We start from the raw sequence: 25,457 nt of genomic DNA on the forward strand, positions 1-25,457 counted from the left end.
GGACGAATGAAAAAGGTAACTCTCCAGCCAAAGGAAAATACTGCCAATGGTCTATTACGATGAAAATGAATTCATACCTGTTTGTCTCTCTGTCTGTCCGTCATCAATGGTTTTTCTCTCTTTTACAGACCCTTACCAGATAAGTGCTAACCTGCTGCTAGAAACAGAAGATATAAAACAGAATATCGGCAAATTAAACAAAGAGGTATGGGATAAATCTACTTTTTAATATTGCTTAAAGCTATGACATTTGTAAATGTCATATATTTAATGAACTGGACCTAAGCATTTTTATTATCAATATAATAACTTTAAAAGTAAGATGGGATATTCATCTCAGGAAAGATAAATAAAAGTTAAGGGACGATGTTAGGTAATGAGCCATCCTATAGGTAGGGTTTTAAAAAATATATAGATCTAATAGATTCATGCAGCACTGTATAATTATTGAGAACAAAACAAAAACGAATTTTCCCTCGCAGATGTCCAGCCTCAATCAAGAGGTATCCAACTTGTCCAAGGAGCTGCAGGAAATGATGCATTTCCTGCAGAGTCATGTGACCATGCTGCATCAAACCTCTCTGCCATCCAAGTGCTCCTATGGCGTACAGATGGTCCCCGCGACCGGCGGGACCCCCTCCGACTGGCAGAACCAAGTCCCTTACGGTGTTCCCAACTGGCCTACCGGCTACCACCACCATGAGCCCGTCAGCCACCCGGCCAGGAACCTGTGGGGCTGCTCCGAGGCCCGCGACAGTACCCCTCTGGGCCAGAAGGGGAAGCATTTCTGCCACCCATCCGGTTCCATCCCCCCGTCGTGCGTGCACCAGTGTTGCTCTGAAAGCGGCCCGACGGGCCCCGAGCACAGGTTTCAGAGTCGATGCCAGGGTCCCTTACAGAGTTCCAGAACCCCGCCCACCTCCCCTTACATGAGCCACTTAGCTGGCCAAGCAGCAGGCCCGCCCGCACCTCCGGGTCTCGTCCCGCTCTGCCAAGGGTTCCCTGGCCACGGTCCTGAACTCCGGCTGGTTTATAAGACCTCCTTGTCAGCCATGAGCAGCTTTCCTCTGTGTTCCTCCGGAGGTCTTAGTAAGTCCCATCCCTCTCTGAGCAGACAGGTTGGCACCGGCCACACCCGGTCTCCAGCACCCCTTCCTCACTCCACCACGCCTACCGGCCTGCTTCCACAGCAGCTGGACACCACCTTCGGTGCGTTGACACCCATGACGCATTGTGCCCATGTAAGCATCGCACAGGACAAGGGCCACCATGGAGCCCTCACCGGCCCCAGACAGAACGACCCTGTCGGATCCAGCTCCATTCCCACAGAAACGCAGAGCCATACGCATTCAATGAAAACGCAGTCAGCCTCAATGGATTGCTTAGTTTCAGATCAGCAGGAGTTTAAATATAGAAATGAGAGGACAGAAAATGATATGGTGGATTCTGAGGGCACAGACAACAGCTTAACCTTACAGGTTGAACCACTCTGGGGTCTGGAGGTATCCAAATCCCCCAAATGATCATAGGACTGTGTTTTGGGAAGACAATGCAGCATGATTATGATCGCTTGCTTCTGAATATCTATTCAAAAATGAATGTTTTTATTTTGATGAACACTGGCATTTACTATTGGATATATGGACGTGGATTAAAAATGTTGCTTGGTGAGCAGTCTGTACTTCTTGATTCGAAATTACACGATCATTACGTTATTTTAACATGAAGATATATCGAATATCTATACTGCCACTCAGTGGTCATTCAGGGGAGTCACAGCAAAACAAAAATGTACATTTCGTCCTTCCTTCAATCAGACAAAGGGGTGATCAAAGATATTTGAATAAAGAAATATAGATATTTGTGTTTCAAAAATAAGCATTTTGTGTGCAGATATAGCCTACATTTTTGTACACCGTTACATACATTTCGACCGATTGCAATTCACATTTTCTTGAGCCGCCCATGGTGCACCGTACGGTCGCTCACAAAACAAATCAAGCTGCATTTTCTTGCCTCCTGACAATAGTTTGTGAAAAGATCTGCCATATTTCCCATGGGTTACACGGGTAGGCTATCCAATTTGGAACATTAAGACTTCTGCATTGTTCATCACAATGATCTAAATCCATATGTTGGGCAATTCTATTGTAGCTTACTTTAAAATATATACCCACCGAACTTTTAAATTTTAACGTTTACAAAGCAGGACTAGAACGGTGTGGTACACATAACTCACTCCGCATCTAATCAGTAGTGTCCAATTGTGTATCTTTTTAAACGATTATTTAGAGTAAACATCAACTGCAAATTGTTTTTCCTTGCAATGATTCATTTAAAAAAAACAATATGTATCCTTAATACGAGAAGGCTCGAGGAGGTGGATTTTTTTATTGAATCCGACGATGACAGAAGTGAGGAACAACCATTGGTCGGAAAACCACGGAAGCGTGGGAGGTTCCCGGAAAAGTCCCTCACCGGAAAGGAAGGCCAGGGTCCAAGAACGGAAAGATAGGAGCTGCCGATGTCATCTCCGAAAGACGCCGAAGTATCGTAAGTTAAACTTGTCACAAGTGTGTAATTATAATAACACTCAAGTAATATCGCCGCGGTACTGACGTCTCCTTTTCATCGTTTGTGTCAGTGTGTCCGTATCTATATAATTGTACTCAGCCAAACAGACAAGTCCACACAGGCGATTCTTTTTTTCTTACCAAAACTGCATCGAGATGCTAGCTTTAGAATGGCTAGGCTAAGCCATCTAACCTAAGGGGGAAATAGCAATGGGTATGCATTCGTGTTGTTTGTCACTGGGGAAACGGCAGTACCTTAACAAACGATAGACAGACGTAAATCAACGTTATGTTTCATCTGCCAAGTGTTAAAAACAGCTGACTACGTTTGGCAGTGACGTTATGGAGTGCGCTAACCCTGCTGCTACATCAGCTCACTGTCTAGTGTTACTAGTTGAATAACTGTAGTAAGGCATCATGTAACGTACACCATAGACAAGATTACACCTATTGTTGGCTTGTCTTATGTGCCCTGGGCTTGGTGAACTGACATTAGGGCATTTGTTATTTACAGAACACCGAACGTCGGTAGCTACAAAATATCCCTTTTCAACTAGTTAACCAGCTAGCTTACGCTACATTCACATACAGGACTATGACGTAATTTACTTTGGCCAAGGCGTTGAGGCTGCAGGTCCAAATGAGTATATGTCTTTATCAAGTTGGTAACTTTAGTGACTGGTGAAAAGACTCTCTGTCGATAAGCGTTTGTTCCAAACATGCGGATAACGCTTGAACAACATCGATTTATGTTGGTTTTAAATATTGACGTGGTTGACTTTTATTTTTTCTCTTTGACAGCTAGACATGGATATTGACAACAGTTATGGACTACATATCTGAGCTTTATCTTACGTTTTTTGCCGACTGTAATGTTATGTCTACGACTCTTTCTGTGGACCTTGTTCGCCACAAGCTTGACCTGTCATAACAAAACCAAGCACGACTAACATCGTTGGGTGAGAACAATTAGGGAGAAATCGTATTATTCTACTCACTAGACAAAATTCGTCTAGTCGATGCAATGTAGTTATAATACTGCTGCCCACAGGCACACATTCCTAGGTTATCTCTTGATCTGTAAACTGAATATTAATTGCTAATGTTTCTTATCACTTAATAGGAAGGTGAGCCTTGCTCAAGGTCAATAGACCAAAGGGTACTCCAGGTTAGTCTACTTATACACAACAGTCCCCAGCTTGAACGTTCCGCTTAACATAAATATATGTATGATGGTTAAATGTTCAGAAAAAGTTAAATGGAATAGGGTTTTACAATTTCCAGTAATGAGGTTAACCATAATCATATATCAATCTCACTTTATTCAAAGCATCTAGCCATGAATACGCAAATCAAAATATCTTGTGGGACGATGTAGGGAGATTTTGTTATTCAATCAACAATGATACTAATCTAAACCCTTTTCGTGTTAATTATTAGACTATAAGCAACTCTGCTTTGCAACTACTTTATGCAAAATTATGCTTTGCATGAACTGCTGAAGTAAGGCAAATAGCAGGGGCTTGCAACCAATTTTATCCCTGAACCCAGAATGAGGAAATGGTTGCCCCGGTTTGGCAGCGTGAAGTTACAAAGCATAATACTGTCTTGTGCAGATTGGAAAAGTCTGAATAATTTGTAGAGAACTTTCTTCTTCTGGCTTTATACAGAACTGTAGTAAGAGAAGGAGGTGCCTATGATTTCCTATGGGCCAATCATCTGTGGCAAAAAATTATCCTGTGGCTTTTCTTGATGGAATTCATACAATTTTCCATTGGTCACCATTCCTACAGATTTGCTGGATGAAACGACAATGGCGGCAACCAACAGTTCTAGTTCTTATTTACACGATAACCAACTGATTCAAAGGCTAGACCACTTGAGGCCCCACGTGACGGGCCTGAGGGGGTAGGAGCTCCAGCTTAGCACCTTAAGTCCTCCATGAAGTATCATTCTCTGGTACTCTAGCGCTCCACTAACTTGAGCTCAAACACACATGTCAATGTTACTGCCAAACAAACAAAAAGTTACCCCACCCTTGCACTGAACACAACCTCTGTCATGTCCCTTCTTGCTTCCTGATAACTGGTCGAGTGAGATCTGTGTCGTAGGTGTTTGTTGCACCACTACCACCGCTGTGGCTTTAATGACTAATGCAAACTGTCACCCGCTTACATGCTGATGTGCAGTTTACTTCCCTTTGATGCATGATTCTGGACTAGTACAAGCTGGATATGGCTAATATTGGAACACAACGGCATTGTCAACTAGTGGCTTGTTGCTATTCTGCGGCAGTCCGTAGCCCTTTTACATATGAATGCTGTAAAACTGCCAGATTAAGCAGTTCATTTTTAGTGAAATTAAGTTTTTTTGATTCACACAAGACCTGCATATTGAACAATTCTAGTGGAATTCAACCAGTCAAACAGCATTGGAAATGGCTGTATTTTCCTGGAATAAAGTGTTATTTTTGCGGCGGAATCACTGCAGTTTGAAGTTGAACACAATTTGGGCAATCCTTTGATGAGCCGAAATGTGTAAAGAAAGAGCCCCTCAGAGTTGGTAGTTGAGACTTCTCAGAATAAAAAAACCCTCAATTACTGTGTTCTGACGCAAACTAACGGGGGCCGTGAGTGGGAGGGGTTTTGGGAAAGTTGATGTTATGATTCTTGGGTTTCCCAGAGGCACTATACAGCTTAGGCAGCCGCCTATGCAACACATGCCTGCGTGGTATTCATTTTGGGTTATTCATTTTGGGTTCAATTTCAATAATGCTCTTGCGTCCATACGGTCACCTTCTGCTTTCAACTGCTCACTTCAACGGTGAAGTGTGTATGTGGTTCATGAAGGTTTTTGTTGTGGGTCGGGTGCATTGGTTTAGCATATTGTAACAGAACTAGGGATGGGTCAGATTATTCGATTATTCGTTCCCGAGGGTCAAAATTCAGAATTAAAGGACGGAACTAATGTTGGACAGGTGTCCAAGGGCATTATCCCGCTTATACCACGGTCACTTGCCATAGAAAATAAATGAAGACATTTATAGGGGGATTATTTGTTTATCAACACGGCGGATGTGCGCGCAGATAGATCGCCATAAGTAAATTTGTTTGACCGGTTGCCATGGTTATCTCCGTCCGGTTAATTTGCAGTTGCTGTGTTAATTAGCGATGTTGTCAGCTTACTGTTACATTAAACTGTAATCAGAAAACTCGGTTATATGCTATAGACCCTATAGTATCTGTGGTATAAAGGCTGGGACGAATTTCAAATGATAAATACGTACTCTTAATGTTGAAAGTATAGACCGTCGTGATTCAGCCTTTGTACCACAGATACTGTAGGGAGGGACTATAGCATATAACCGCATTTTCGGATTACAGTTTAATGCATTTTTCACAATTTAATAACTCTCGTTTTGAGGGCTGAACAGACAATTTGACTGGAATTACTTAGCAGGTAGTTGTTATTTTGTGTTTAAGATATTAAGTGATTTCCTGCCGATGATCCATGGCTGTCTTTGTGAATTTCGGCACACATCGAATAATCGATATTCGTTCATACTACCCACCGATTATTCGACCATGAAAAATTGGAGTTATTCACATCCCTAAACAGGACTAAGTGACTAAACTGACCTTCTCTGACATTGTCCTTTTTTCCTCTTAAATGCTCCTTTCGGTGCCCGGTGATGTAAATGCATTGGGCATCGATATTGGTTTGACAGTTACCTTCTAAAAATATTTTTTCTTTGCTGAGGTTAGGATTAATGGAAAAAAATAAAGTTACATACACATACCTTTACCTTTTTTGTGTTAATACATTTATTCTAGGTCCTAACAGGGTAGTAAACCCAAAATTGTGGTAATGTATTTTGTAATCTTCAACACAGTAATCTAAAGCCATTTTAACTACTGAAATAAGACCATCATTTAGAGAAAGAGGGAGCTACTGTTTTTGCCAGTCTCCGCCAACCGGTTTGTGAATTCCACTCTGCCCCGAAAGCAGGGAACCCTTCTTTCCTGACGACAAAGTGCTTTTTAGTAAATTCTTGGACATCACCACAGCGAGTTGTTGGTGGATGCGTGGAGCTCTGTCTGGGGGGGCGGTTGATGTTGACTGTGGCGAAGAAGAAAGGGTTATACTTCTTGGACACTTTTATTATAATGACACCGTGTGTGGATGTGTGAAACTTCTTCTGAGCAGTGGTGGATTTTTTTGTTTCCGTCCCAGAGAGGAATAGGCTTCCCAGTTATAGTAAAATGCAAAGGTGTGAATCATTTCATATACAAAATCGCAAGTATCCGTTTTTTTCTTTGTAAATCTGTGTTAGAATTCTGAGCTGAAACAGGGGGTTCACTTACACTTTAAAAACCAGGCCAGTATAAATATTTCATAGCGTTTCTTTCCATACACCCAGTTTTCACCCTTTTCCTGACCCATATCCTCTGTCTGTCTTTCCAACCCCCTTCCCGTGGAGCTCTCCAGAGACCATTAAGGATGCCATTAGGCAATCTGTTGTAGGCTGCTTCAGAAGAGTCTACTGTATTTGAATGAGCCCGGGGCTTGGGACTTTTGCTAGGGGTTTTAATACCACCTGTGCAGCTTAATCTAATGATGTGGAGGTCGATTGATGAGTTCATACATGTAGGCTCAGGGGAAGAATGTTCTCCCAAGGTACCCTTGATGAGCGTACTACAGATCAGGACATTATCTAGGAGCCACAGATCCTAGTTAATGGTGCTGAACATTGAATAATGCCTATTGGCTATTATTTTAGGTCTTATTGACACAATGTCAAGCTTTCATAAAGCCCTTGTCTACATGTTAGCTGTATCTTATGATCAAGTCTTATCTTGGATTAGGATTGGTAATTAAGACAATGGAATCAACATTCAATGAACATTTTTAAAAACGTATACATTAACATTTACTCTGCCTAAACTGTGCTGTTTTTAATCTAGTCTTTGCTGTTGAGTTCTTTAAGGAGGTTTGATGAACGAGGGGCATAAAACAGGTGAACCCATGGCCCTTTGGTTGGATTCAGATGCACCATCCATTGACACAGTGAACAGTGTAGCCTTATTCTCTAGCCACCTCTGCTGCTTTGGTCTCTAACGGCCTCCCTCAGCTCTGCTGGATGTGGGAGTGTGGGAAAGGCGTATTGGGCTCCGGTCCAACCCTCCAGGCTTATTGTGGATTACTGATGTCTGTTTAGGGTGGAAAGGACCACAGTTCCTCCAGCCACACACTTGCTAACCAGGGCCTTGGAACAAAAACAAACTCAATCAAGAACGCATTTCAATTTCAAGTATTGTATTCCTTTTGTTCACTTATGTGGTTATGGTGTGCTCGATGATATTATTGTAGATCAGATTCCATTGTTTAAAATACTTATGTTAACACCCCCTTGTCAGCACTGGGAATGCATTTGAGAGTAGTATATAGAATTTATGAGGCATGACGATAATTCATACTGCATGTGTTCTGTCCCTGGCCTCCTCATGCATCGGAGATTAGCCCAAAACGCTGCTTGAGAGGGAAAAAACAAACCGCCTTACCTCCACTAACTGGAGAAATGTTTTCCACTTTTAAACTCACAAACCCTAGACATTTATTAAGTACGATTGGTCTTTTTTGCGTTCCAAGTGAGGAAGCGCTGAAAACAGTGCCTAGTGTCCTCTGCCGTCTTCACATCCTGTTCTGACTTAATTACAGTTTCCTGTCCCTCTGACCAAGCAGAAGCTGATGCATGCATCATTTAACAGATAGTAAACTGAAGGGAAAGCCAAATAATATCATGTTTTAAGATGTAACACTTCGGCCTAATAAAGAACATATCTGACGATACGGATCCATTCCTTAAGGGACGGGCCGGGCTCTCACAACGGATAGCCTATTGGTACATTTATAATATGGCCGTTTTCAGTGTTCAATTAAGAATCACAAAGTTGGGCTTGGATACTTTTGGCCAAAAGTAAGTCTGCTTATATGTTTGCAAGATAATAAAAGATGCAAACATTTGAGTCGTCCTCAATTTTTTTTTTAACTGATTACATTGATTACTGGATAGTGGATAGTGTCCTCTTGTGTCTGTATTGAAAAGTGTTTCTAACTTAAGCGGCCATTTAATACGCATTCCCTCTCTTTTCCAGCTCTTGCTACTGAGGTGTCCTCTTCCCGCGGATCATTCCTCACCTGGACACTGTTTGGCCCTGCCTTAGGAAACCGCCACCTGCCTTGTGTGAGACTACCCTAAGTTGCCTGGACATCCCCCCCCTCCTGTTCCACTAGAGAAACTTTCAACACAGCCCAATGGCAGGGAGAGGAGGACCGGCACGGACCAACGGCACGGCAGCCAGCAACAAGATCTGCCAGTTCAAGCTAGTGCTGTTGGGGGAATCAGCAGTAGGAAAATCCAGCTTGGTGCTGCGCTTCGTCAAAGGCCAGTTTCATGAATACCAGGAGAGCACAATTGGAGGTGAGGGTCTTATTCCTCTTTCTCACGTTTTTCTTTCCCAGTGCTCCAAGGCTATTGGTGGTCTGGTGTTTGTTGGCGTCCCTCAGTCGATTTAAGAGCTTGTATGTTTGCTAGGCTGCTGAATGAACGATTACAGTAGACCAACCGACCGCCTAGCTCACAAATCCTCTGTTGTCCAAACGTGGAGCTGAAGCAGCAGAACAAGTTTTCTGTACTTGGCTCACCTGGTGCCCCCTGACAAGCGGCTTAATGGATGATAAAACATGTGAAGAATAATGTTCTGGTTTGACAAACAATTAAAAATAAGCCATAAATGACTCCAGCCCAAGGGAGATTTCTGACTTACTGATACGTTTTTTCATCTATTCACTATGCTCAGTACCCAGACCGTTATGTCTTGTATTAAATAGAGCTGTTCAATTAAGAGTGATCTGTTTTTAAAGTTACCTGTGTTGTTTTCATTGATGCCAACTGTTTTGATACAATGCTTATTCGCAATCATTTGTGTTTTTTTTCTTTACAACTGTTGCTGCGGGCCTGAAAAAAGTATTGAGAATTATTGCTCATAATTATTTTCAGTCTCTGAACGTCTCATTATGGGTTTTTTTAAAGCCCAGAACAAAACATCTACCCCATGTCAACATTTAGGAGAGTATTTTGACCCTTGTTTGGTCTACTTTTACTATTCTCACCCTTGGTAGTGCAGAGTTTTATCAAGGTCCAAAAGTATAAAGTTACAGGCTATTCTCTGAGCTGATCTCAGTATCACTCAACACAAATGTTTTGGGAAAAGGTTCAAAGGTTTCCTTGTGCTGACCAAAGTAAAAGCTTTTGTGAATGTATTTTTTTGGGGGGAGAACAATGGAAGCCAACGACAACAACAATTTTAACCCATATTGGTAGAGCGGTGAGAAAAGCGATGTTGCCTTTGATCGTTTAAATTAAATGTTGAAAATGTCAATAATTATAATAGCTACTCCTTTCATCTGAATGATGTTGTGTACACAATTGAACCACACACTAGCATCAAGCGGCAATGTTGGTCTAGTTCTTCAATGTAAACTGTGAAAATCAGCGGGAAAGCACCAGAATCCTTGTATGCTAACTTTGCTGTTTTCTCAAAACATAAGTCATCCAATCAGTGGGGCTGCAGTGTTGCTAGCTCGACCCACTTAGCCGGTTTGGTACCTGGTCAAAACCAGTGCCGCTTAGGCACCGTGTCCTTTAAAATGAAGTCGCTGGGGGGACGAATTTAGTACTACTATGAAATAAACCCCACATTTGATTGAATTGCCTCAAAGGCAGCAGATGCGATACATTATTGACTTAAAATGAGATGGATGGGAGACAGAACAGTGAAGTTTGGCCTGCTGAAAACCAATGAGGCAGTATTGACTAGACACTGGTTCTTACATTAAATTCAACCTTATATTGGTATATTTTAATCTATGGTGAATAAGCTGGCCAAAGGTTTGTGAGGCATATGTGGTTTATGACTGGAATGAGTGTGCGTTAGACGTTGACCCCAGATGCCCCGGCAGGACAGGAAATTTATTGTGTGCTGTTTAACAAAAGTGTTCAGTCCTTCTATTCATAAACCTGTTTCCACCACATTCCACACATAGGTATTTTGCTTGGCATTTGCTCAGATGTCAGCTGTTTTTATTCTATAAATTCTACTAGTTAGCATTGTAAATGCATCCTGCGTGGGAGATGAGGAAGGTTAAGGATAATTGTATTTTTTTGCTAATTGTGTATTCATTCAGACATTTTTATTCAGGTCGAAACAGAATACTGACACCATGGCTTCCTTCCACTAAGTTCTTCAGGATGTAAAGACAGGATGCCTGTTGCTCACACTGACCAAAGACTTTAAAGTACTCAGCATTTTCTTCTGTTTTACTTGGTGGTCAGCTGCCATGCGCCTGCTCAAAGGTTCCAAAGCTCTAAAACATGCGGTGCCTACAGAACATACATTTCCCCTGTCATGTGATGTGACACAAGGGGCTGAATAAGCAAGAAATATTTGGAGCGCGGGCCTCTTCTTATCACTCTTGTTGGGATAGAACTGTGGACTACATGGTTAAAAGTAAATAAATTGCTCATTTTATTCAGCAAACCTGACCTTTGATTTCATTACTATGAGTTGAATTAGAAGATTACCTTTAATTAATTATATTTTTCTTTGGAATCACGTCAAAATGATGGGCGTTTGACTGATATTTCCTTGACTTCACTAGGCAGTAATAAGAGTGACTGCATCAAAGTCCAAACAATGCATCATTGTATATGGCTCCCTCTGAGAAGATCCTTCAATCTTTCATTGAAATGATCACTCGATTCTAACGCGGCATGTGGCTTGTCTTTCTCTCTAGCTGCCTTCCTCACACAGACGGTATGCCTGGACGACACAACAGTGAAGTTTGAGATCTGGGACACCGCAGGACAGGAGCGCTACCACAGCCTCGCCCCCATGTACTACAGGGGCGCCCAGGCTGCCATCGTGGTCTATGACATCACCAATACAGTGAGTCAGGCGGCCCGCTTCTCATTCAAATGTATCATAGCCCATTGACGGCTGATCAGTCCAATGCAATGCGAATGCAGTGCGATGAGTCTGTGATTGGTTACTTTCATAATAAAGCTAAGCAGTATTGTTTTAGATATAGGTTTATATTGGATCTCCGATTTGGCCTTGCGGGATTGACTCTTCAGTACACAACGCATCTGTTTTGAAACGTGCATGGGAGTGGTTACAATATTTTTCTGGCTTTCACTTATCACAGATGTTTTAAGAATTTGATGGTGGAATAGTAAACATATTAATGTATTCTGCTGAAGCATAGCAACCAGGTGACTGTGGGACAACAAAGTTTGTACTAGTCTATATTCAGCTTTCGAAAAAACGTGTGTGTGCTGATATTTTGCTGTATATATTGTGTGAATAGTCTAATTATCTTACCCGCGTCCTACCCTTGGGCTTAACAATCCTGTCCACGGTATGTTTACTTAAATAATGAAATGCCACGTTTCTTATGAAGGTTTTTGCGTTGTGCTTCTGCCACCAGGATACGTTCACGCGTGCGAAGAACTGGGTAAAGGAGCTCCAGAGACAAGCCAGCCCCAATATCGTTATTGCACTGTCAGGAAACAAGGCAGACCTGTCCAACAAAAGAGCAGTCGATTTTCAGGTACAGTCCCCCGATTTAAAATGTTTAACTGCATTTTTATCAATTAATTTGCAATTGACAATGCTCAATGAAAATTTTCTGTAAAATATAGGCCAGAAAATAATCTGCACTAATAACTGATCGATATGAAACCACTGTCCACCTGTTTTGCTTTTCAGGAAGCACAATCCTATGCAGACGACAATAGTTTGCTGTTCATGGAGACGTCAGCCAAGACTGCAATGAATGTTAATGAGATCTTTATGGCGATAGGTACGTACTGAACAAAGCCACCAAAAAAGGTACGCTACGATTCTATGCGACGATTAAATAATTAATTGACGGCCCATCCTTTCTCATGTCCCCCCCCCCCAGCCAAGAAGCTCCCCAAGAGCGAGCCCCAGGGGGCCGCCGGCGCGGGCGGACGGGCCAGAGGCGGCGTGGACCTGCAGGAAGCCGCGCCACAGGGTCGCGCCAGCCAGTGCTGCGGTGGGGGGAACTAACTGACGTACTGGAACCCCAAATCAGATCGATCGCTACGAACCCACCCACAGTATCAAGCAACCAGTCTTCGATATCAACCAGCTGAGAAAAAGCGCATCCCATCGATCCAATCAAACCCATGGTCAGACCCTTAAGCAACACAGACCCTCATTGTTTGGCCCGAACCCAGTGACCATTTTCACCAATGAATCGACCAACAAACCAACTAAACAGAACAATGCGCTTGTATACCTCTATATATGTGTCGATGTATGCATACTGAAAATCTAGACCAACAAGAGCGCCACAATGATGGATACCTCGAAATAACCAAGAGGAAAACTTAAAAAAGGTCCCCAAGACGGAAGCGGGATATGATCCGTTTTCCATCGCACTTCGTCCAGCCCTCTGCTGCTCCCCTTTCTCTTGATCAGTGGCTAGGTGAGATTCGGCGCCAACATGGCGTTTTTTTAAGCAGAGCGCCCAAGAGGCTTATCAGCTCTCTCTCGCCCTGTCTCCTCCTATTCCATCTCGACCATGCACCAGTAATCACCGCAGTATTTTCAATCATGGTCCTGTGCCACTGTTAGAACTCAAACCCTCTTCTTTGTTTGGTCTGCAAATGTGTCAACCGTCACTTTATTTTTTCCTTCATGGATGCTGGTAGGCTGCTTGGATAGGATGGAGTCTGGGTTAGAAGAAAACATAAAACAACAAAAAAAAGATGGATAGGGGAAAGATTAACTAGATAGTGGCGTTGTAAATTCACGCTTTCATTGTCACTGTTTATTACTTGACAAATTATCCGGTCTGATTTGTGTTTTTGTTTGGTTTTATAAAAAGGCCTAGACCAACCAAGAATTGATTATCACGTCTTGATATCCGACCATAAACATTCAATATACCATTATTAACCATATCACAGGCAAGTTATTTTTAGCATTGTTGTACTGTGTTTGAATCATGAGTCAAATGCATAAAGCAAGACACGTTTCTTGACCAAAATTGAATTGTGTATCGGAAACATGTTGCTGTATTTGTATCTTTTGTCAAGTATATTACCAATCAGTAGTTATTGTCAATACAATATCTTCCCACTCTGATATATTGTCATCAATTATTTTTGTGATTGAGGATGTTCTTTTTTTATTCATTTTTATTTTTTATTCTATGGTATTAAATGCACTGGTTCTATCTCATCTCCATCAAATCAGATGTCATCCTTAGCTTAATTTTCTATTCCTTACCACTTTTATTTTTGTAATATCGGGAGGGCTTACTTTTGACCGGTGTTGTCACACTCTGTAATTACGTCAACAACTAGCACAACAGTATCTCTACAGCATCGTGTGTGTGTGTGTGTGTGTGTGTGTGTGTGTGTGTGTGTGTGTGTGTGTGTGTGTGTGTGTGTGTGTGTGTGTGTGTGTGTGTGTGTGTGTGTGTGTGTCGTAAAGATGAGGCAAAGGACATTTTAATTTTATCAATAAACAAAGGGGAGGTATATTATGTCCGTCTGGAATTATTTCAACCACACCTCACAATATTATTGCCGTATGAGTAAACAAATATTTCGTGGTGGTTTGACAATGTTAAGTCTCCACCATTCTCTGGAAGAAAATTAACATGACACAATCTGAAATTGGATCTCATAGTTGGTTCTTACTTTAGTTTTTGTAAGGATTTTGGCCACCTTTTATAATGCAAGTAGTAGGCAAAATAAGTGCTCAGGGAAATGCTTACATTTCGAAATACTAACGATCCTCTCACAACAAAAAACGTATCCCTGTCAATATTCTACTCGATGCTATTTTCATGTAACTTCTTAAACGTTGCAATGGCATTGCTTGAAATAAGGTGAAGAAAAAAATGGAGCGAGCGGTTTCCTCGCATACATACTACATCGCCCAGAATGCATCACACCATTGAGGGTGAGGCACCCGCAAAAGCGAAGAGAAGAAGAGTCTACTGGGTTGCAAAGAAGCGTGGATATGTCGGACCCGGCGGCACAGGCCTTGCAACCGCGGCTTCTCCAAGCCCAGTCCAGTGGGTCTGCTGGTTCGAATACTGCCTCTACCGGTTCTGGGTCAGCAAATAGCGACCCGGCCAGGCCGGGCTTAAGTCAACAGCAGCGTGCAAGCCAGAAGAAAGCCCAAGTCCGAGCTTTCCCACGGGCAAAAAAGCTAGAGAAACTTGGCGTATTCTCCGCATGCAAGGTAGCTAGCCTAGCTAGCTAAAGTTATTCACAACAAAGCACTGAGAAATGTTCGTTTATACGTGTCATGTCTGTTTAACATTCGATGTCTACACTTGCATACCATTCAGGAAAAACAACTGTTTGCAAAGCTACGGTTAATGTGTGTGTATAGCGAACCATCAGTAGGATGCTATACCTCATCAGCTGTTTGAACGGGTTGCTAGCTAGTAATTAATGGTTCGCATATTATGGCAATGCAACTACAGGGGTATATTCAATGCTATTTCTACGTTGCTGTTCTCAGGCCAGCGATACATGCAAGTGTAATGGCTGGAAAAACCCAAACCCACCTACAGCCACCCGTATGGACCTTCAACCACAAGCGGCCAGCCTAAGCGAACCCTGTCGCAGCTGTGGACATGCTCTGGGTACCAAATATCATCCCTTTCCTTTATATATGTTAAGATGCTGTTATTAGCCGCTGATCGAAGCCTACATAAATTGACTCAAGTTAATGACGCTGACACATAACTTGAGGTTGGGAAGGGATCTTATTTGACTAATTATGTCCTTTTATCCTGTGTAGCTGACCATGTATCCCACTTGGAGAATGTGTCTGAGGAAGAGATAAACAGGCTGTTGGGGATGGTCGTGGACGTGGAAAATCTCTTCATGTCCGTACATAAAGAGGAGGATACGGACACGAAGCAAGTCTACTTCTACCTCTTCAAGGTAATTGAAAGCTGTTACTATACTCTATCAATAATGTGTGACCTCTACATTCTGTTTTCCTTACTGAAAATGCCTTCAGTGATTACGTAGTAGATTTATATTAACATTATCATACAATGTGGATCCAGGTAAACAGTGCACATATCAATATGTAAACACAATGTACAAATCAATCTGCTATCTTCCATTTTCTTTGATAGCTGCTGAGGAAATGCATACTGCAGATGAGCCAGCCAATTGTGGAGGGGTCTCTTGGAAGTCCTCCCTTTGAGAAACCAAACATAGAGCAGGTAAACATGTGAGGATGGAACCCTTACCTCAGAAACACGACCATAAGTGAACATTATAATGTGACTAGTCAAAGTAGAATAATGCTGAGGGTGTTGGATGCTTCTTGGTTCAAGCACTGATGCGTCCTTAGGCAAGTTGCCTGACCTGATCGATGCCTAATATATTACAAGACCATTTATACCTAAATATATGGTTATCGTTTATTTATATTTCCACAAAGGGGGTGCTGAACTTTGTCCAGTACAAGTTCAGTCACCTGGCACCAAAGGAGCGTCAGACCATGTTTGAACTCTCCAAGATGTTCCTCTTGTGCCTCAACTACTGGAAGCTGGAGACCCCAACGCAATATCGCCAGCGCTCGCAGAAAGACGATGGCACGGCTTACAAAGTTGACTACACAAGGTTTGCACACACAACACACACAAGCACACACGCGCGCAGGCACACACACAAGGGTGACACCTTTAATGGCAAATTGCCATTTTGGCCTTTTCAATTAGCTAATCATGAAAGGTTGCAAGTCATTTGTACAAAATTAAACATCAGATTTTTCTCTTTTTTTTTTAACACGTTAAATTAAAAAAATCCTATTTGAATCTCAATGAATAATCACACTCACAATATCGGGCAAAATAATCACTGATCCGATATTTCTCATAATTATGCACCAACACACACACAGCAAAAATGGACACAACCACTGTATTGTCTTTACCTTTCCGCTCCCCTATTTGTTTCTCAGCAGTTATTTGGGACACTGGCTATTTTCCTAAAACTTGTGTGTATCCTGGTCTCTCTCTCTCTGTGGTGGCTAGGTGGCTATGCTACTGCCACGTCCCCCAGAGCAACGACAGCCTGCCTCGCTACGAGACCACTCAGGTGTTTGGCCGCAGCCTGCTCAAGTCCATATTCACAGTGACACGGCGGCAGTTGCTGGAGAAGTTCCGCGTGGAGAAGGACAAGCTGCTGCCCGAGAAACGCACTCTCATACTCACGCACTTTCCTAAGTGAGTGCCACTGACGTGTGTGTGTGTGTGTGTGTCAAACAAGCCATGTAATAACTGTTTCAAGTTTATATGTGTCGCACGCACATTAACAGAACAATTAGAACAATGATCAGCAACTCAGGAGATGAAACGCCTGACTTTCAGGCATCCTCAACAGATTTCTTGCAACCAGCAAAATATTTACAATGAGTACGAATATTTACACGGTTGATTACTTTCATTAACCAGGGTTTAAATATGTATGAATATTAATATATGATGGGCAAATTGTAAATGAATGATGGGGAACTGTTATGCTAGACTATTTTCTAATAAAAGAGTACTGTTGAATCACTTGTAAGTTTTGTACATGGTCCTAAATGTGGTTGTGTGTACTTCAGATTCTTGTCTATGCTTGAGGAGGAGATCTATGGGGAGAACTCTCCCATCTGGGAGGCTGACTTCACAATCCCCGCCTCGGAAGGAACACCCCTCGGACACCAGACAGGTGAGGGACCCATAATCATCCTCCCTCTCTCCCTTCCTCCCTAATTGACTCCTAGACAGGCCGCAAAATGTAATTTAGAATTTTGTCTCTTTATGAATGGAAATATCTCTTTGCAAAGCATTCTTATAATATAAAACCCTGAAATGTGTACATGCCAAAGGGTCAAATTCATCCGCCTTAAAATTCATGCTTTGCTTGGTATGCTTAACTTGCTTCACAAAATTACATTCTTCACAAAATAATAATTATAACCCATATACTCTGCCTTGAATTGAAAATGATCTAGTGTTTCACAACAGGTAAATGTGGAACCAGAATAATTTCGTAAGATAATTGACTTGGAAATAGAATAATAGCAATATTTATATTTGGCTGATGTTGCATGTATGTATTTTGTACCCTCTCAATTTATCTCTGTGACCCATAATGGTTTAGCAGGATAAACAATGTGATTTGTCATCATTGATCTGACCGATGACTGTTGTGACTGTGTGTGTGTCGTAGGGATCAGTTCTACCTCGGTGTCCCTCACCCCCTCCCTCGTCAAGGGCATGAGCGGGGTCTCATCCCTCGGCAGCGCGGATAAGTCTGGAGCAGAGCCCGCCACAGGTCTGCGGCCCTGCCGGAAATACCCCACTGCGGTGTCCCACCTCTCCCCTCTTGCCCTAGTCTGACCCTCTACCCTTCAGCCTTCACCATACCACAATGGATAAAGTGTGTTACATTTTCCTAGCATACACAGGCATCCTACAAAGGGATGGGTGAAGGAGAGTGGCAAAGTGTCGTTCAATATATTCAGTAATCATGCACCGACGTAAACAAAATTACGGCTCCTGAGGAGTATCTGAATAATTTGTCGCGACACTCATTTCAAGGAATTCCTTAAATACAACATTAACAGTGTCATACTTTAATTACAAGATTTATTTTGGCTCCTCGTGATTATTTGAATGAGGCGTTCCATTGCCCAATGTAACAGTGGAATGTTTTTTCTTAAGATCAGGTGCAAACTAATGACGCCGTAGAGCAACAAACCCAGAAAGAAACAACAAGCACAACAATAACAACGATAACTGGTCCATTCAACCTCCGTTAAACGGACCACAGGAGCGTAATTGTACCTTCCTCCTTGTTTTGCCGCTCAGGAGAGAAGCGCAAGCTTCCAGAGGCGATGACCTTGGAAGACGCCAAGCGGATCCGCGTGATGGGCGACATTCCCATGGAGCTGGTCAACGAGGTCATGATGACCATCACCGACCCCGCCGCCATGCTGGGCCCCGAGGTGAGCACGTCCACCCTCTGCAGAACCCCTCAACCGTTTGAACCATTGGAACATCTGACCTGATCACACTGTTGGGGTTGTGTTGGTGCATGTGTTTTGAAATTTCTTTGTTTTGATGGTTCTCCTATAATATTGTTGGAGTGCCTCCGATTTAGAAAAATGGAAGTATTTCTGACTCATTTAGTTATTCTTCACTCAGCCCAGTATTTTCTTTTTTTACTTGATTCTAATTTATTTATCTACTTCAATACTGATTTGTGTGCTTCGCTTGTTCACATTGCACCGACTGACAATGCAATAGTTAAACCCCATTTATTTTAGTTTACCCGGCTATCATCCACATTCGCACCCCATCGCCCAGTCAATAGGTTAGCATCGCCACCTACCTGATACCTTACCCCCCCCCCCCCCCCCCCCCGCGCCCAGACTAACCTGCTGACGCCCAACGCCGCCCGCGACGAGACGGCCCGCCTGGAGGAGAGGCGCGGCATCATAGAGTTCCACGTGATCGGGAACTCCCTCTCGCAGAAGTCCAACAAGAAGATCCTGATGTGGCTGGTGGGCCTGCAGAACGTCTTCTCGCACCAGCTGCCCCGCATGCCCAAAGAGTACATCACCAGGCTGGTGTTCGACCCGTGAGTACTTGTAAGGAGTGATGGGTGTTGACCCCAGATCAGCCAGTATGAGGTTGATTCGTGTACGGAGAGAAGACCGTTCTTTTGTTCTCCATGGAGCTTGGAGGGGAGGAGAAGTATGTAGGAAAAACATTAGGGCTCGGTACTGCAAGTTCTTGCTTGATGGTTTGCAAATTATGGCAATGCAACTACAGGGGTATATTCAACGTTATTCTTGCGTTGCTGTTCTCAGGCCAGCGATACATGCAAGTGCAATGGCTGGAAATACCCAAACGTACTATTTACCGTTGTTGTCCTATGCAGTTATTTAGCATGGTGAATACAGAAACTCTTTTTAAATGAGTATGTAGGGAATGGGCATCTGCTTACTGGTTAGGCGGCGCAGATTTGAAGCCAGTGTCTTTCAGCATGGTTTGATTTGCAATGCACGATTACTGCTCATGTAATAACCTGTGCCTCCAACAGGTTTTTAATGGCATATTTTGTTGTTGCTTTTCACACTTTGTGCAGGAAGCACAAGACTCTTGCACTTATCAAAGACGGCCGCGTCATCGGAGGCATCTGTTTTAGGATGTTCCCCACTCAGGGCTTTACAGAGATTGTCTTTTGCGCAGTCACGTCCAATGAGCAAGTCAAGGTGCGTTTTGGCCATTCAAACACGGCTAGTGGTCCACTCTAATGAAAAGGCTCTAACCGCGTTGTGTTTGACCCTAAAGGGCTACGGAACGCACCTGATGAACCACCTGAAGGAGTACCACATCAAACACAGCATCCTCTTTTTCCTCACCTACGCCGACGAGTACGCCATCGGCTACTTCAAGAAGCAGGTACAGCGCAAGTGGCGCCCCACGCCCCAGACAACACGGGACACGCGTGCACACGAAAGGCCTCGTCGAGTTGACTCATGTTCTCTTTGTTGACCCCTCCCCAGGGCTTCTCCAAAGACATCAAGGTACCAAAAAGCCTTTACTTGGGCTACATCAAGGACTACGAGGGCGCCACGCTGATGGAGTGCGAGCTGAACCCTCGGATACCCTACACCGAGCTCTCCCACATCATCAAGAGACAGAAAGAGGTACACGCGGCCCCCTTTGCGGTGTCCAACCTATTACGGGCGGGAAGCCCAGCGTGGTGCTAAACACGTCTTATGTGTGTGGTCAGATCATCAAGAAGCTGATCGAGCGGAAACAGAGCCAGATTAGGAAGGTGTACCCGGGCCTCACCTGCTTCAAGGAGGGAGTCCGCCAGATCCCGGTGGAGAGCATTCCCGGCATTCGTAAGTGTATGGTGTTTATTGTGTCCTTGGGTTGTTGGAGTTGATGGTGTTGATGGAGTGTAGTCAAATCGTGGGCTAACCCTGATTTGGGCTTTTGTTTTATTTCTGTTTTTTAGGAGAGACCGGCTGGAAACCCAGCAGCAAGGACAAATGGTAAGCATTAGGGCTGTAACGAAACGCGTATCGAAACCGTAATCGCGACACTCAAAGCCACGGACCTGTCTCACGGTGTGAGAAGGCAGAAGCGCGATACGCCCTTTCTAACTCTCCGGTCAAATTGTCCGATTGAAATTTGCTAATAATTTGTCTAAATAATAGTCTGCTGACACCGCCCCCTCTTATCAGTGCCGTAAGTATGCGACGAGATGCCCTCTCTGTGACGACAGCTCTCCGTGGCTACGGAGGATTGCATTTCTCCACAGCCGTGAAGTCCTCATATACGATATGAACGACATTTATCCAGAGTGGGCCAAGCGCGAAAAAAATCGCCTGTGTGATCCCTGTCTCTATTGTTTTGTGTGATTTGACCGGCAGTTAGTCTGCTTATAGGTCGGAATGAAGCGGCCACCGATTATTGACAGGATGGGTACTTTATTCTACCGGACTCGTTCGCTTCTTAACTAGACACACGCGCTACCGCTCGCTCTCCTCGCTCGTCCACTCAATTGCTGACGTCACTCACACACACACATACGTACACTGCCATTCTCGCGCACACACATAGGCCTACGCTACTCGTAACACTATGCCTTGTTATTGCGACGTTCATGTTAGACGTTCATGTTTTTTCTAGAGCTGTCAAGCGATTCAAATATTTAATCGTGATTAATCGCATTAATGTCATAGTTAACTCACGATTAATCGCGTTTAATCGCAAATTATTTTTCTATGCTAAATATCCCTTGATTTTTTTGTGCCATAAATCTTCTCATTTTAATTATCTTGTCAACATGGTGAAGTGCATCGGCTTGCCTTGTGCAAATGATTTTTTATTGATAACAACATTGGCATATACTGATAAAAACAGGACGATACAAAAAAAGAGCCTATAGTGCAATTAAACGACTGCTTTGAACAAATGTCATTTGAACATAGCAGTCAGGCTACTGCTTCTATGTTTTGAGCAAAAGAAAAAAAAAAAAAAAAAAATTATTTTTTTAAATAAAACTATTGCGTTAATCGCGCGATAATTGTTTTAACGCCATTAAAATTGGTTTGCGTTAACGCCGTTAATAGCGCGTTTAACTGACAGCTCTAGTTTTTTCCCATCTATTGAAAGTTAGGCTATTAACCATGTTGCAGTCTATACGGCCTGATTATGTCATTATTTTAGCTACATAGCCTAATAAGAAGCACTAATAGGATATTTGACTAAACCAACCGAACTAGTTGAGGGTTTTTGCCTACCTGCAAGCATCCTCCAACCGTAATCTTTGGTTATTTATTTATTAATTTAGCTATACTTTAATAGTATTCTTTCTGTTCAAATCTGTTCAGTGTTCCAAATTATTTGTTATTAAATGTTACAGTAAGTTAATTGTTATACAAGTGTTGTTTAAATAAAATGCTTTTTAAACTTTAAAAAACCGTGGGATGTATCGAACCGTGGGTCAAAAATCGTGATACAAACCGAATCGTGAGTTGGTGTATCGTTACAGCCCTAGTAAGCATGATTATTCTACTCTACGGTTACTGATCATTGATGCGCTCCTCTTGGACTATAGTTGTCAGTATTTGTAGGAGGACAAGTACTACTCACTGCCAATGAGTTTCACCCCAAATCTTATGATTTGTGTGCTCTGCAGTAAGGAGGTTAAGGACCCTGACCTGCTGTACAACATGCTGAAGAACCTCCTGGCCCAGATCAAGGTACCTTGATGTCTTTAAATATATTGACAATAGGCCAAGTTGTGGGATTGATCAGCCCCTGACCATGTGTCTCTTCCGGCTCAGACACACCCTGAGGCCTGGCCCTTCATGGAACCAGTGAAGAAATCCGAAGCACCAGATTACTACGAGATCATCCGCTTCCCAATCGGTGAGTGTAGGGTTGGACTTAAAATCTGCTTCGCAATTATTTTTGATTGAGATAACCTGGCTTTCTTGAACATTTTGCTGAAGTGAACTTTTGAGAGTTTTAGCTGATCCGCCATGCTCTCTGATAAATAAACTGTGCTTGCACACAACCTTTGAATAGTTTAGTTTAGATGCAACAAATAACAAGGGAAGCAATAAGAGGCTGAAGAGAAAATTTTACTCCAATCACCGACATTTAAAAGACTTCCGGGTCTCCTACTAAATTGTTCATTTTTAGTTATTTGACCTGTTCATACACGTTGGCACATCCCATCAAGAATCAAACTCTGTTTTTAATTGATTCAGCATTATTGTGAAGCAACTATCAAGTGTTAATCTCACATCTGTCATTGTTGAGGGCCTTGCTGTTTCTCTGCTGTGATTGCATCGCGCGCTATCAGGGCCTTCTTGCATCTGGGTCGGCTTAGGTCAGGAGGTAGAGCAGGTGTCTTGTAGCCGAAAGGTTGCTAGTTCGATCCCCAGCTCCTCCTAGCTGAGTTTTGATGTCTCCCTGAGCAAGACCCTTAACCCTAACTGCTCCTGACGAGCTGGCTGTCGCCTTGCATGGTTGACTCTGCCGTCGGTGTGTCAATGTGTGTATTAACCGATGTAAGTCGCTTTGGATAAAAGCATCTGCTAAATGCCCTAATTGTAATTGTAATTGCATCTTTCAAACTGCAATTTGTCGCACTTTTAGTCCATTTGAGGTTGTCGCACAGCAAATCCCTGTATCAACCTAACCGCTCCGACCCCCCCCCCCCCCCCCCCCGCAGACCTCAAGACCATGACCGAAAGGCTGAAGAACCGCTACTACGTCACCAAGAAGCTCTTCATCGCCGACCTGCAGCGCATCATCACCAACTGCCGGGAGTATAACCCCGCCGACAGCGAGTACTGCAAGTGCGCCAACACGCTCGAGAAGTTCTTCTACTTCAAGCTGAAGGACGGCGGCCTGATCGAGAAATGATGCGCCGCGGAAACCGTGTGGGTCTGACCTCGTCCGTCACGCCTCTCCTCACCGATTCCAGGGGGCCAAGGCGGACGCGGAGAGACGAACGAACGCCGCAGGGGAACACGGTGGATGTTTTGTGACTTAACGCTAGGGGCCACCTGGGCATTACGTAGTGGTAAATGTTATCCTTCCTCCTCTGCCCGTCAAGTATTCCTCTGAAACCTGCTATCTCATCTGAAATGCTGTAATTGAAAAATAACTGTTTTGATGCATTAAACGTACCAAAGTTATAGGTTCCAGTAAAAAAAAGAAAATGGAATTGCGTGTTAAGGATCAAGCATGGATGCAATTATGTTTTTTTTGTTTTTTTAGTAAACATTGTGCCCTGATTTCAAAAAGTACATATTTTTGTTTTGTACACCAGAGACTGGACCTTAGAACCTAAGCCACCGTTGCCTTCTGTTGCTTACACAACACTTGAAAAGGCCAGTTTACCAGAGGGTTATATGAACATCGGTCTTATCAACAAGAGGTGCAGTCATTTTCACACATTCTCGTCAAACGTGGGCAGTTGTTGCACTGGGTAACCTAGTTAGCCTCTCGGTTGACCCCGCCTACCTACCAGTCAACCATTCACCATCGGTGGAAACAAGCAGTTCAGTTAGGAAAATACATTGCCCCTCCCTCCCCATCGCTTTCAGGATTGCGTCGGTTTCTCCGTAACATGTTTTAGTAGGAGAGTTTCATTCTATAATTCAACACTTAAAAGGCCGAGTTTACCTGTTCCTTTGAGCTCCTCCAGGATAACCGTTCTTGAAATATTGCATCTTTTATTTTAGGATTACTCCAAGAAGAAACCAGTCCTGTCACCAGTCCTTTAAAGTGGTGCTGACGTTGCATTGTTTGGTTTAAAGGTCAATATAAGTTGTTCTGGTTTATAACTCATTCCATACAAGCTTTGGTTGTTACAGCATGGCAAAAAAAAAACGAAAACACAATTCATTCAGAATTCAATCATAGCCGTCACACTCGCCTTCACGAGTCTCACACTCATGGTGCAAAGTAACTCGTGTGGGTATGCAGACCCGTGTCTTGGGTGAACCTGCTTGTTGATTGTTGCACTCACTTTGTATGCATCTGTTTCTCTCTATATGTCTGTGTGTGTTATTTTGTACTTGAATCATTCTTAGCTTTGATTAACTTGAGTCATGTCAGTGTTGCATTCTTCAGGGTTGTCGGTTGTCTCAATGATCTACATATGCTGCAGTACAGAATCGTATTAAAGAGGACAGAGTGAAACTTTAATCTATATAGCAACTACTACTGTCTAGTTATAGTATACATGCCAATCTACTGTAACTGTAAAACCTTAATAAAAGTTTTTTTTTTTCTATAGGTCTACACGTTGATACGGTTTCAGTCGTTTAGATTTGCTATGGTCTAAAACAACCAACAAAAGGGCTTGCAAAATTGTATTCAAATAAATGATCACCACTGTTTTCCCCAGAAGCACAATGTTAAGTTCTGTTTTCCCAACCAGGGCCTTTTAAGGGGTATCCCGTTTCGGAGCGCCAATGTCTTATAACCTTCGGTTTCAATCAAAAGTAACATGAAAGTGACACAACCAACAGAAGGGCTTGCAAAATTGTATTCAAATAAATGATCACCACTGTTTTCCCCAGAAGCACAATGTTAAGTTCTGTTTTCCCAACCAGGGCCTTTTAAGGGGTATCCCGTTTCGGAGCTCCAATGTCTTATAACCTTCGGTTTCAATCAAAAGTAACATGAAAGTGATTGCCTTTTGCTCGACACTACGGT

General features: G+C 43.0%; 3 protein-coding genes across 3 annotated transcripts in view; all 3 read left to right on the top strand.

Annotated features, from left to right (window-relative positions):
- Positions 1-1,671, top strand: part of kcnh4a (potassium voltage-gated channel, subfamily H (eag-related), member 4a) — a 22,265-nt gene extending 20,594 nt beyond the window's left edge. Inside the window, exons 14-16 of the mRNA XM_030342309.1 lie at positions 1-15; positions 129-205; positions 483-1,671. The exon at positions 1-15 is cut by the window's left edge and continues 65 nt beyond it. Of these exons, the coding sequence (XP_030198169.1) occupies positions 1-15; positions 129-205; positions 483-1,523 (1,133 nt within the window). The 3' untranslated portion in view covers positions 1,524-1,671. The remainder of the gene's footprint in view (positions 16-128; positions 206-482) is intronic.
- A 762-nt stretch (positions 1,672-2,433) lies between these two features.
- Positions 2,434-14,208, top strand: rab5c (RAB5C, member RAS oncogene family). The gene is made up of 6 exons (XM_030342356.1): positions 2,434-2,553; positions 8,729-9,054; positions 11,430-11,581; positions 12,123-12,245; positions 12,404-12,497; positions 12,600-14,208. Exons 2-6 carry the CDS (start codon positions 8,889-8,891, stop codon positions 12,725-12,727), a joined length of 663 nt encoding a protein of 220 aa, XP_030198216.1. The 5' UTR covers positions 2,434-2,553; positions 8,729-8,888; the 3' UTR covers positions 12,728-14,208.
- Positions 14,209-14,648: 440 nt separating this feature from the next.
- On the top strand, positions 14,649-25,148 carry kat2a (K(lysine) acetyltransferase 2A). The gene is made up of 18 exons (XM_030342322.1): positions 14,649-14,920; positions 15,206-15,329; positions 15,488-15,633; positions 15,834-15,923; positions 16,145-16,326; positions 16,740-16,931; positions 17,312-17,418; positions 17,923-18,027; positions 18,564-18,700; positions 19,127-19,335; positions 19,846-19,972; positions 20,052-20,162; positions 20,267-20,410; positions 20,497-20,611; positions 20,728-20,764; positions 22,417-22,480; positions 22,565-22,649; positions 23,461-25,148. The coding sequence occupies exons 1-18, from the start codon at positions 14,696-14,698 to the stop codon at positions 23,652-23,654; spliced, it is 2,394 nt and encodes a 797-aa protein (XP_030198182.1). The 5' UTR covers positions 14,649-14,695; the 3' UTR covers positions 23,655-25,148.
- The last annotated feature ends 309 nt before the right edge of the window (positions 25,149-25,457 follow it).

Source organism: Gadus morhua, chromosome 2 (assembly GCF_902167405.1).
Source record: "Gadus morhua chromosome 2, gadMor3.0, whole genome shotgun sequence".
NCBI lineage: Eukaryota > Metazoa > Chordata > Actinopteri > Gadiformes > Gadidae > Gadus > Gadus morhua.